Source organism: Molossus molossus, unplaced genomic scaffold (assembly GCF_014108415.1).
Source record: "Molossus molossus isolate mMolMol1 unplaced genomic scaffold, mMolMol1.p scaffold_m16_p_13, whole genome shotgun sequence".
Classification (NCBI taxonomy): domain Eukaryota; kingdom Metazoa; phylum Chordata; class Mammalia; order Chiroptera; family Molossidae; genus Molossus; species Molossus molossus.
Window position 1 is genome coordinate 91,585,743 of NW_023425348.1, and position 12,339 is coordinate 91,598,081.

The 12,339-nt window shown below is 55.9% G+C and overlaps 2 protein-coding genes across 3 annotated transcripts; one reads left to right on the top strand and one right to left on the bottom strand.

Annotated features, from left to right (window-relative positions):
* Window positions 1-921: 921 nt before the first annotated feature.
* On the bottom strand, window positions 922-4,612 carry CFL1 (cofilin 1). Its single transcript, XM_036259437.1, is given in 6 exon segments — window positions 922-1,580; window positions 1,812-1,888; window positions 2,160-2,467; window positions 4,309-4,514; window positions 4,517-4,546; window positions 4,549-4,612. Coding segments are annotated over 6 exon segments (798 nt in total). The 3' UTR covers window positions 922-1,467.
* Window positions 4,613-6,802: 2,190 nt separating this feature from the next.
* MUS81 (MUS81 structure-specific endonuclease subunit) lies at window positions 6,803-12,321 on the top strand. Of its 2 annotated transcripts, none has more exons than XM_036257995.1 (16): window positions 6,803-7,146; window positions 7,255-7,384; window positions 7,621-7,739; window positions 8,237-8,335; window positions 8,436-8,504; window positions 8,667-8,752; window positions 9,292-9,432; window positions 9,627-9,722; window positions 9,810-9,931; window positions 10,022-10,119; window positions 10,692-10,808; window positions 10,902-10,997; window positions 11,172-11,300; window positions 11,378-11,481; window positions 11,995-12,078; window positions 12,171-12,321. In XM_036257995.1, exons 1-16 carry the CDS (start codon window positions 7,012-7,014, stop codon window positions 12,235-12,237), a joined length of 1,692 nt encoding a protein of 563 aa, XP_036113888.1. In that variant the 5' UTR covers window positions 6,803-7,011; the 3' UTR covers window positions 12,238-12,321. The 2 variants fall into 2 exon arrangements, with proteins under 2 accessions (XP_036113888.1, XP_036113889.1); XM_036257996.1 differs by having other exon boundaries at window positions 7,621-7,703; window positions 12,171-12,320.
* The last annotated feature ends 18 nt before the right edge of the window (window positions 12,322-12,339 follow it).

Below are 12,339 nucleotides of genomic sequence, written 5' to 3' on the forward strand. Positions count from 1 at the left end.
TACCAGGAGACCAGATCCTGGGGGAACATGGGGAGGACCCTACAGCATCCTTAGTCATCTTCCAGAGTACCAACTGATTCTTCATGGGAAGGTGCAAGACCCAGAAGTATTCAAGGCATGGACCACATTAAGACGAGTCACAAATCCTCTACACCTATTTCCTAAACAAATGGAATTACCCCTTTCTGCCTCTCACAGATACTGCCATCTCCAGGAACCAGCTAACTTTAGGCTATTTTAGACTGGGGTGGGGGTGGGGTACAGGTGGGTATAAACCCACATTACCACCCCTGGAGCAAGAGTTCTAGGATACCTTTACCTGCCGGGCAGGTTAAAGCCTGAAGTACAGGTTGGAGTGCCAGCAGCAATGCTGGCAAAAGGCTGGAACCTCTAGCCAACACCCCCTTGATTAAACACGGGGGGGTGGAGCCCAAGACACCTGGGTCTGAAGTCCTGAGCTCCTCCTGGTTAGCCCCACCCTGTACTCCAGCCACACATCTGCAGCAGGCCAGACTCAACTTGGCTTCTGACTCACAGCAGCTACTGGACCCAGCCTGAATAAATGAGTCAGCCCTCCAGGGAAGAAGGTAGTGGCTGGAAGAACTGAGCAGGGCACCAGAGAAGGGGCCTCACTGCCCTGCTGCCTACTAAGGTCAAGGCTACAGAAGAAAACAGTTCAGTCATAAAACCCCTTCTGCTGATATGCCCTAGCTCAGGTACCGCCTAAATAGCCAATCTGGTGCCAACTGTGGCACTACCCATGGAATGAATGGCAACTATCAGAAGAGACTTGGCCAGTCACTGAGGCCACATAATGGTATTGGGCTGGTTGAAGGTAAAGCACAGAGAATGCTGCTCATTCTCCTAGCCTACCACTCTCCACAAGTTCCCCAGGGCCCCAATTCTGAAACAAACGTCCTATTAAGTGAGCCTTTTTATTGTTGTGTTTTTCTTTTCTTTTTTTTAAATTGAGGGTCCCTTACTGGTCCTGTTTCCATGAGCGACCATGACTGGGTGGAAAAGGGGAGGAAACCAGGTGTCATGGGGAGGGGTCATCTCCACAACATTCCATTTATACACAGAACTAAACAGACAAGCACAGAGTCACTATTGCGGTTAGAAGTTGGCAGCATGGGAGAGGGAGAACAGGTGGGAAGTTGGGGTGTCGTTAAAAAAAATACAGGCCCTTCCCCAAACTGGGGTGCTTGGGGTAGGGGGGATTGGTCTGCTTCAACCCAAGAGGAATCAGAAAATCAAAAGCGGTTTGGGAAGGCCAGAACCGTCAAGGGTGGAAGGAGAAGGAAGGTCCAGGGGGTGGGAGACTGTTTGGCAACTGGGTGAAGGGATTGCCCTCCCCCTGCTAGGATTCCCCCAGCCCCTCCGGTCTGGCAGGAAGGGGGGCAGCCTGCAACCCCCACAGGCAGGTCTGGGGCTGCCAGATGCTCCAGGCAGGGGGCTGGAGGGGGCTCACAAAGGCTTGCCCTCCAGGGAGATGACAGCACTGCCCCCCAGCTTCTCCGCAAGAGTGCAGCGGTCCTTGACCTCCTCGTAGCAGTTTGCTTGTAATTCATGCTTGATCCCTGTGGGGAAGAAGGGGGAGTGTCTGTGAGCAGGAAGCATTAGGGTGGTGGCTGGGATCTGGGCAGTGTTATGGCTGGGAAGAAGCCAATCAGAGAAGATAAAAGGGACAAGGTTACCCTCCAAACAGGCAGGGAAGAGGGGACAGAACCTCCTCTGCCACACCAGTCACCCCACCCTGCAGCCAAGGACTGAGCAGAAGCACATGTGGCACCACCAATGTTGGCCCTTACCTGTCAGCTTCTTCTTGATGGCATCCTTGGAGCTGGCATAGATCATTTTGCTCTTAAGGGGTGCAGACTCAGGGGCCCTGGAGAAAAAGAGAGAACTTGCAGCAAAACTCACCTCCAAGACTAGGAAGTGTCCTCAAGTTATAAATGACTCCCAGAAACACTTGGCTTGGCCCCTAGCATTCAAGCTTTTATCAAGTTCCTCATTAACAAGTGTTCTGTTATAATGTACTCCCCTACAAAGAATACACCTCTGGTTAATCAGGAGCTACAGAGTTCCCATCCTGAGAAAAGGGGTTAGGGCAGAACTGGGACAGGTGACAGGAAGTGGTGCCTGCATGAGGAGCTCACCAGAAGATAAAAACCAAATCTTCCTTCTTGCTCTCCTTGGTCTCATAGGTCGCATCATACAGGGCGTAGCGGCAGTCTTTGTCCGGCAGCATCTTAACAAAGGTGGCGTAGGGGTCATCTACTGTCTGGCCTACATCGCCTACCAGGATCTCCTTGCCCTCCTCCAGAATGATGTTCTTCTTGTCTTCACTCAGGCAGAAGAGCACCGCCTTCTTGCGCTTCTTCACTTCCTCTGGTGTTGAAGACTTACGCACCTTCATGTCATTGAACACTTTGATGACTCCATCAGAGACAGCCACACCAGAGGCCTGGGGGACAAGCCACGCGTATCTCATAAAGAAAAGGTTTCTAGAACCCCTCCCTCAAACTCCCTCCTTTGCCTTCTCAGGAGGTCCATTAGTAGTCCTCAGCCCCAAGAGGTCATTAATCCCCTTCCCAAAACAAGTGACCCCATTTTCCCACCCAAGCTACTGTCAAAGAACCCGATGGGGCACAATCCCAGAATGGCAGCTGTGGAAGAGACCTCTGATCACCTAATTCAGCATCATTCCTCCCCACCCTGATACCTTACAGGCTAAAAATTAAAGACTGGTAAGAAGCAGAGCCTTGTCTGAGAAGTTAGCACAGAATTAAAAGACTCCACGGACTACTGACTTGTTTCCTACTCAGCCTCAGCTTTTTGCATAAAAGTGCTGACGCAGAACTTCAGAGAGGCGAAAGGCACATAGGACACTCCACAATGCTAGATGGGACACCAAATGTGCTCAAGAGCTCTAGCAAGCTCATCAGAACTGCTCAATACAGTTATTACACAAATTATCCTCTTCTCTGTTGGGGTCTTCCTCATCCAAAGCAAGACGAGGAAGACCTCTATAATTAGACAAACCCTATTCGACAACTTCCCATTCTTTGGAAAAAACATAGGCCCTAAAGGTCGTTGATACAAATCAACAGGCCAAACTCAAGCGCCACGGTCCTTCAGAGCCCTTTCAACTTTTATTACAGTTCGTGTTGGGGGACACCCGGGAAGGCAACGACAGTCCACGACGAAATCTTCCGCGGCCCCCCTCCCGGAACTGCAGAGGAAGTGGGCCACGTGACTCCGCCGCTTCCGGAGTAGGCGGGGAAAGGAGATCGGCTAGACTCGGCCTCCCTCACCAGAAAAACTTCTAACTAGAGGCCTCAACCTCAAAGACTCGCCTTTACTGGCTGCCATATCAGCCCTTTCGGCTGCAGGCCCGAGCCCGGGCAAGTTACACGACCTTCGGTTCTCGCAGCCCTAGGGCCGAACGCAGGGGGCGGGGTGGTTTCCGGGCGGTGCCCGCCTGGGTCACTTCCCTAAACTCGGCTCCACCCTCAGGCCCCATCCGGGAAAGCCTACGGCCCCGCTCGTCCAGGGTTTTGGGCCCAGCGGCCGGGCCTGAACGTGTGCGCACGCGCCGACGGACAGCGCCGTTCAGCCTTTGCCGGGTGTACAGGGCGGAGAACCCAGCTCGCTTTATGGGCTCGCTCGCTCTGAAGCAGGGCCACGGCCCCTGTGCTGCACGCTCCGTGCAGCGCCGTGCAAGTTCCTAATCCCAAGTGCCCGCGCCCAGACCCCGCCGCCCCCACCCCTCCTGGACGCAGGCATCCCTACCACCTGCTCTCGACACTGACCCGCCTGCCGAGGGAGGGTGACGCGGAGACAAGAACAGCCCTTGGGTGGGGCGCGCGCGCCAAGACCGCTCGCGCGCTTTTCCCTTGCCGCCCCCGGGGTGAGTTTGGATACCGCGTGCTCCGTCGAACGCGCGTTCCCGTGAACCGATTCACTTCGGCCCCACTGCAGCGCGCGACACCGGCTGCTCCTCGAGGGACGAGTACGCGCGCGCCTCGGACCCCTCCCCCACGGTCGGTGTCCGCGCGGGCGCACCAGGGGGTGGGGGAGGGGAGGGGAGCCCAGGGGGCGCGCGAGCGACGTTCGAGGCGGCCCTCCCCGGCGCCCGCGGGCGCGCACGCGCATCCCAGCACCGACCGCCCCTCAGCATGAGACCCTCATCCCGCTCGGGGAGCTGGGGGAGGGGGTGCCGACGTCGCTTCCCCGTTACCTCCCGCGCGCGCAGACGGCCGATTCGCAGCCGCCTCCCCTCAGGCACCGTGGCCTGGCGCTCACCATGTTTCCGGAAGCGAAAAGGAGAGAGTAAGAAGAGCCTAAAAAGCCGAGAGCCGCTGCAGCTGCTGCCGGGATCCGACTGAACGCGGCCTCTCCCGGCCCCTTCCGTTTAGTATGAGCCGCACAATGAGGGGCGGGGCGGGCTTCCGGCGCTCCCACTACGGGCCGACGGGTAATGAAGTCCGAGGGTTCTGCGCCGTCCTCTGGCTCGCTGGGTAGCAGTCTTTTTCGTCAGCCCGCCACACTGCACACCGGGAAATGTAGTCCGAGAAAGGCGGGGCTATGGCACGGAGCGCGCGCCCATTGGCCGGGTTTCCCAGGAAGGTTCTGAGCTGAGAAAGGTGTCGGCGTTCGGCCCTCGGTAATAGACCCGAAAATGAGCCCAGACTTTGCGGCTCCTCGGCTCGTTGCGAAACGGTTTTTCCTAAGAACCATTTTGGCACTTCTTGGGTCACTTGGTCTGAAGATTTTAAGTGAGTTAATATTTTCTTTTCTGAATTGAAGCAAACTATTCATTAACTTGGAAATCAGTCCTTGAGCAAGGAGAATTCCAACTATAAGGCGCCTTCGATCTAATAAACATTTATTGAGTACTCTCCATGTGCAAAGCCAGTCTTGTCTCCTGAGAACATATCTAACTTGAATAAAAGAACAAGAAAATAAGGGAAAGGCTACAAGGAAATTTTTTTAAAACAGAGCTTTGTTCTTGTTTTAAATATTTGGCAAATTCACGAGGCAGGGGTTTGTGCATTTAGTCCAAGGATTATATGCCTTTTACTAGACAGCGGAAAGAGGAAATAGATATTAAATCATACTTGAATCTCGTTCTCGAGTTAATAACCAGGAATATGGTTCACTTAAGACCTACAAAAATTGAGACAAGCTCTGCGGGAGCATAATGCTTCACAAAAAAAACGGATGAAGGACTCTGGAAGATTTTGTTGGCCTCGAACAAAGACCATGGCCTCACACTGTGCAGGCAGAGAAAACAGGATGGCAAACAAGGGAACTAGAGCTATAGACTCCATATGTGGAATAAAGGCTGTAAATGAAGAGCTGGAAGCCCGGTTTTCGCGATCTGGGAGTAACGCCCAGGAGTGGGGTACCTCGCAGAGCATGCCGGGGGTTGTAGTCAGGGACTTTGAGCCGCACCGCCCACCAACCGAGCTTTGGGGAGCCCCAGGTGAAGGCCACAGGCGACCCCCGCCTTTCGCTAGCGACCCTGCCAGAAGAGGCTGGCTCCACCTGTTTTCAGCCTTGGAGTTTCCCAGAGCAACGGGGAGGGGGAGGGGGAAATCGAAGTTACCCTGGAGACGCTCCCTCCCGCCCCTAGCCACGGGATGGCCTAGATGTCCTTATTAGGACAAGAGACTGGAGGGGGCGGGACCAACCCTAACGCTGGCTAGAGGCTCCTTATAAGGCAGCGTCGTGAGGGAGGCGGGAATTCTGAGTAGGCTGGGGGAGCTGGGTCGAGGCTGGGCGGAGTCTGAAAGGCCTGCAGATTCAGACCAGCACCTCGAGACTTCCGTAATAATTGCAGGTAGCTGCCCCAAGTCCCTGGCTGAGACCCTTGTGCTCAACTTCTTGTGATTTTGCTACACGTTTCAAACAAGACCGTATTGCCCTGGCCAGTTTGGCTCAGCGGTTAGAGCGTCAGCCCGCAGACCAGAGTGTCTCGGGTTCGGTTCCAGTTAAGGATAGGTACCTCGGTTGCAGTTTGTCCCCGGCCCGGTTGGGGTTGTGTAGGTGGCAACCACTGGATATGTCTCATGTCGATGTTTCTCTGTCTCTTCCTCCCTCTCTCTGTATCTGAAGATAAAATGTCCTCAGGCGAGGATAAAAACAAAAAAAATAAACAAGAACGTATTGTCCCTCAACCTGGGACCTCTGCGTAGATTTCATCTTAATGAGTCGCTAAAACGTCCAATTGTTCCTTTCCACCCATGTCCGGGCTTCTTACCTTCAAACTGCTCCTCCAAATCTAACTACCGGCGGATCTCAGCCACCCCCCCCCCCCCACCTGACAGGACGCGCAGCACCTCTGTCCCCCTCCCTCCGTCCTTTGGCCTTCCCTGCACGTCCTAGACTTCGCACCACTTCCCCACTGCCCTGTGTCGTTTTCTCCACCCCCTTTTCCTTAGAGGGTCCTTAAGCTCCTCCTGCGTCACCTTTGTGTCTTTATTCCCTGTACACCTTCCTAGATATCTCTACTGAAAATGTAGCTGCACCTGTTTGCCCCCCACACCCCACCTCTCGCGCTCTTCGCAAAGCCCAGTTTCTCCAGCCTCCTCCGCTAGGGTGAGGCTGAAACTGACAGCTTCAGGTTACTTGGTTAAGCACAGCCCCAGCCAGCCCTCCTGGCCACTGGGGGCGCTGTCCCCCTTTCTCTCGCTTGCACAAAGAAGACCGCTCCAGAATCTGTGGTGAGAGGAAGGGGCGGGTTAAGGCTCCGGGGGCCGCGTCCAAAAGACTGGAAGTGGGTGGTGGCTGGAAGGCCGTCGGGACAGCACTGTATGTCTTAAGAGTTGTACAGAGACTGGGAGGGCAGCAGGAGACTATCTTCTAGTTAGTGACCCTCATCAGACCACGTGTTTGGAGAGGTCCCTCCCTCACCCTCTGAACCAGGTGTTGAATCCTTTGTCCAGAACTGGTGGCGTCCCAGTCCCACCGGCGTGAGGCGCCAAAGGACCAGTCCTGGGGCCCATGGCGGTGCCGGTCCGCCTGGGCCGGAAACGCCCGCTGCCGATTTGCCCCAACCCGCTCTTTGTACGTTGGCTGACCGAGTGGCGGGACGAGGCAGCCAGCAGGGGGCGACGCACACAATTCGTATTTCAAAAGGTGGGTCCCAGCCGGGCCTGATGGAGCAGGTGCTGGCGGAGCCAGACCACCAGGCCCGCCCTGACTCGGTGCCGTACCTTGTACCCCAACCTCCCAACCCCCCGCCAGGCGCTGCGCTCACTCCGGCGTTACCCACTTCCCCTGCGCAGCGGCAAAGAAGCTAAGATCCTACGGCATTTCGGAGACGGGCTCTGCCGGATGCTGGACCAGCGGCTGCAGCAGCACCAATCATCAGGCGGTGAGCGCTGGGGGCAGGGGTCGGTGGTTTCCCGAGTCTCCTCCAGGTGCATCCTCCATAACCACCTGGGATACCTTAATTACCCACTCCTGTCCAAGTTGCTGCTTGACCTTGGACCAGCTAGAGGCTCTCAGAGTCTCGCCGCTCTCAGCTATCATATGAGCTGGCAGCGTCCCGGACCCTCCCACCTGCTGGATTCCGTGCGATCTGGGGTTGACCTTCTTCTGCTTCCGCAGGTGATCATGCCCCAGGTTCATCTGGAGCAAAGAGTCCAGCCCCGGAAGAGCCACCTGCCGGAGTCCCGGACTCTTCCATGCCAGTGAGGAGGGGGCAAGGAAAAGTGGGAGCACTAGCAGTAAGATGTTCTGCCTTGGGGGATTTAGCAGGCTTGGATCCAGATTTCCCCACCAGTAATGCCTGGCCGTGGGCAAATTAGTTATTCTTTCTAATAGTTTTTGCACCCGTAGATGAGTATGTTGATTGATAATAGAGTCTGTTGGGAGAGTTGCATGATCAAGCTATTTAGCAGGCCAAGGCCAGTAAATTGTGGGGGTTGCTGTTACTGAGTTTTCTTGTGTTATCACCTCTGTGCTTCAGTGGGTGGTAGAATTGAGGCTGCAGGTCGATTACACAACTTCCCACAACTCTCCATAGTCTCATTTCAGCTTTGCAGGGGATCATCCCATCATCTGGCCTATTTTACAGATGTGGAACCTGAGAGGCAGCTCAGTGACTTATCCAGGGCCATGCAGCCTGCTGAGATAGAACCTGAACCTCAGCCCAGCTAGGGTTTTGGTCTACAATGCGTGTCTCTCTGGCTTTTGTGTTCCAAAGTCCCTCTGTACCTTTCAGGTGCCATCCCAGCCCAAAGTGGGAAGCTCTAGCAGCTACTGGCCAGCTCGGCACTCGGGAGCTCGAGCAGTACTGCTGCTGCTCTACAGAGAACACCTGGTGAGTGTGTGACTACACCTGGAGCCAGGGGAACCGAGGCAGCGGGGCATGAGGTTCTTGGAGGAGACTGGCCCAGGCACTGAGTCTCCTTTGGTTACAGAACCCTAGTGGCCACAGCTTCCTGACCAAGGAGGAGCTGCTGCAGAGGTGTGCCCAGGATGTTCCTGGGGTGAGCACTGAGGTGTGGACGGATGGGGTCAAGTGGCTCTGGATCTGACCCTGAGCCCCCCAGAGGCTGCCCTTCTCAGGAGCAAGCAGTGGTATGGGGCACAGGGAGTTGGACACGTGGCAGCACCAAGGGCTTTCTAAGAGTGTCCTACCCTGTGGACAGGTAGCCCCTGTGAGTGCTCGACCCTGGCCAGCCCTCCGCTCCCTCCTCCATAGGAACCTGGTCTTCAGGACACACCAGCCAGCCAGGTGGGATCAAATACAGGGGTGCAGGAGGCAGGGAGGGGGACCATGCATGGTGTTCTGAGTAGGGCCTGTAGTCACTCAGCAATTCCTAGGCTTCATAATGTTGAAGTTGGGGGAGGCCTTACCCCTAGGAGCCACCAGGAGGATCTGAGATGGAACAGAGAGGGGAGGTGCCACAAATTATTGGAAGAGCAGAAAGGCTTTGCTGAGGACGTGGCATTTGACACGTCTTAGAATTTTGAGGGTAGAGATGCAGAAAAGATGCATTCCAGGGAGAAGGCAACAGTATGGATGAAGTTGGGAGGAAGTCAAGTTTGTCTGAGACATACTTATTGCAGACTTGAGAAACAGCCCTGGGCAGGTCCAGAGGAAGCGGACTTGAGTGGCGAGAACACAGCCTGGAGTGTTGGGGGTGGAAGCCACTGGACTTATATGTGCAGGGTCGCCAAGGGCATAATGAGGCCAGCCTGGCTGGGAGCAAGCAGGAGAGCCTGCCAGGTATGAGTGAAGGGAGATCTGTGTTCATCTTCTCCGCCTACCAGGTACTCACTGACCCCGGAGGGTCTGGAGCTGGCCCAGAAGTTGGCCGAGTCAGAGGGCCTGAGCTCGCTGAATGTGCCCATTGGGCCAGAAGAGCCCTCTGGGGAGGAACCAGAAGTGCCAGGATCAGCCTCAGCTGAGCTGTGAGGAAGGGGGCAGGGAGAGGGAGGATGGAAAGAGAAGGGAAGCAGGAGTACTGGAAATGAGGCCAACACCCCACCCGTCTCCATCACCTACAGCTGAGCTGTGGCTGCACTTCCACTGGGTTTGGAGGGAAACTGCCTTGGCACTGAGGTTCTGGCCTCATACCCTGCTCTCCCTCCCCACCTCCCTGTAGTGGTGCCAGCGAAGGCAGAGTCCAGCAGCCACTACTGGAGCTGAGGCCTGGAGAGTACAGGGTGGTGTTGTGTGTGGATGTTGGTGAGGCCAAGGGGTGAGTGAGGTGGGGGGAAGTGAGGGAGAGGATGCTGGGGGGTGTTACTGACCTACCCTGACCTAAGTCTCCACCATGCAATTCCAGAGCTGGGCACAGGCCAGAGCTACTCCGCCAGCTGCAGCGGCTGCACGTGACGCACACAGTGCGCAAACTGCATGTTGGGGACTTCGTGTGGGTGGCGCAGGAGACCAGGCCCAGAGACCCGGGTAAGGGGTGTGGATATTCAGGTGGGTGTCAGAGGCAGGGCATGGTGGGTGGGGGGACGTGAGCCAATGGGATCCTTGGCCTCTTGGCAGCAAGACCTGGGGAACTAGTCCTGGACCACATTGTGGAGCGCAAGAGGCTGGATGACCTGTGTAGCAGCATCATCGATGGTCGCTTCCGGGAACAGAAGGTACCTTTATCAGCCTCACCAAACCCACTATTTCCTGCCTGCTCTGGGGTCTCCTTCGCAGCAGGGAGGAATCCAGGGGGCACTTCTGGGTATCCTCAAGGCAGAGTTCCCACAACTCCAGCCATACCCCATTAGAGCTGCTCCAGGGCAGCCCCAAAATCAGACCCCTTCAGTCCCCTCCAGGGGCACAGGGTGCCTGGCTGGGTTGAGGAGCATATTAAAGACCCCTGGAGTGTCCAGCCCCTGCAGACTGCAGAACAAGGTGCAAAGATCCAGAAGTGGAATCGCTGTTTCTCAGTACTGGCTTCTGGGCTGGCCCCATAATTAGACCACGTACAGGATGAGGGAGGCTTGAAAAATGGGCATAGCTAAAAATGTTGGATGGGCTTTCCCTGCAAGAGTGACAGTATGAATGAAGGTGTGGAGGCCACTCAGACAAGTAGGAAGACTAGGACAAGAAGGTGAACTGGTGGGACCAGTGTCCCATGAGGATATTGAGTGTGACATGAGAAATGGCCCGGCCTAGGGACATCCAGGCCTGACCCCAACCCCCCACCCCTCTGTTTCCCCAGTTCCGGCTGAAGCGCTGTGGCCTGCGGCGCCGAGTGTACTTGGTGGAAGAACATGGCTCAGTGCACAACCTCAGCCTTCCTGAGAGTACGCTGCTGCAAGCTGTCACCAATACTCAGGTGAGCTGAGAGGGCAGGGCCAGGCTGGCAGGGACTCTGTGGTCTGAGGCTCGGGCCAGGAGCTATCTCTCTCTGTTGGGTCCTCTTCCCCAGGTCATTGATGGCTTCTTTGTGAAGCGCACAGCAGATATTAAGGAGTCAGCTGCTTACCTGGCCCTCTTGACACGGGGCCTGGAGAGACTCTACCAGGTAAGCAGGTGCACATGTCTGACACTGGTCCCTTTCTTGGGCCCTGTGCTCCCTCAAGAAAGGCAAAGTGAGTAAGAACCCAGGTTGGCCCACTCCTTGCCTAGGATCCGGCAAGAACTGGCTGGGGGGTTTTCTCTAGAGCTCAGGCCTGGCCTCAGTCCCCTCTCCCCTCAGGGCCACACCCTACGCAGTCGCCCCTGGGGAGCCCCAGGGGACTCCGAATCGGGAGCTGGGCCCTCCCCAAATCCTCTCTGCTCACTCCTCACCTTCAATGACTTCAACACGGGAGCCATCAAAAACAAGGTACTGCCATTGCCCAGGTCCTCCTCAATGTGGTTCAGCCCCAGACAACCCCTAATACAGTCCTGCCGTGACCCCAGGCCCAGTCTGTGAGGGAGGTCTTCGCCCGACAGCTGATGCAGGTGCGAGGAGTGAGTGGGGAGAAGGCAGCAGCCCTGGTGGATCGGTACAGCACTCCTGCCAGGTAGGCCCCCACAGAGCCCATTGGGGTCCATTGCCCCTGCCTTCCCTGCATGGAATTCAGCTTAACCAGTGCTTTGTGGAAGCCCTGGTTCTGTGAGGGCTGTACAGACCTCGAGATGGACAGACTCAGCTGGATCCTGGGTGTTCATGGAGGTTGGGTGGTAAGGAAGGGTGCTAGCCAGGACCACACAGTGTCTCAGGTACTGGGGAGCCCACAGGAGGGAGGGAAACATTCCACTTGGTGCAGCAGCAAAGGCAACCTGGAGGGGAGGGGTTGGGCCATGAAAACTGGGCCAAGAACTTAGAGAACATTTGCAAGAGCAGGAAGGGAGGGTGAGCAGGATGGGGCAGGGCCTTGAATGCCAGGTTCAGGAAGTACACCAGTGGTTCTGATTCCCTTTAATCAATGCTGACCCCTTCCTGCCTCCTATGACTTTGGCCCAAGCTGCTCAGATGGGCCAGCAGTTAGCCATCGTCAAGCCTTAGAAACTCAAACGCTCCACTCCACCCCTAGCCTACTGGCTGCCTATGATGCCTGCGCCACCCCCAAGGAACAGGAGATGCTGCTGAGCACCATCAAGTGCGGGCGACTGCAGAGGTGAGGCAAGGGACAGAACTTGGACTGAATGGCTGGGACCAAATCTGCTGTAGTCCAGGACCTGACCCTTGTTAGCCTCTCTCTTCATGCAGGAATCTGGGGCCCGCTCTCAGCAGGACCTTGTCCCAGCTCTACTGCAGCCACAGCCCCCTGACCTGAACTATGCCATGAGATGGACCCCAGCCCCTATCTTTCCAGGCTAGCCAGCCTTTTAACCAGAATCTTTTGGGCTACAATAAAAATCTAAGTTTGCAGCTTAAT

What these genes read in the sequence shown, in the direction of transcription:
- MUS81 (XM_036257995.1), top strand. Translation starts at nt 7,012, where the DNA reads ATGGCGGTGCCGGTCCGCCTGGGCCGGAAACGCCCGCTGCCGATTTGC. An exon ending in GTGCCCAGGATGTTCCTGGG is followed by an intron (nt 8,505 to 8,666) that starts GTGAGCACTGAG and finishes CCCTGTGGACAG; the next exon opens with GTAGCCCCTGTGAGTGCTCG. An exon ending in GATGTTGGTGAGGCCAAGGG is followed by an intron (nt 9,723 to 9,809) that starts GTGAGTGAGGTG and finishes ATGCAATTCCAG; the next exon opens with AGCTGGGCACAGGCCAGAGC.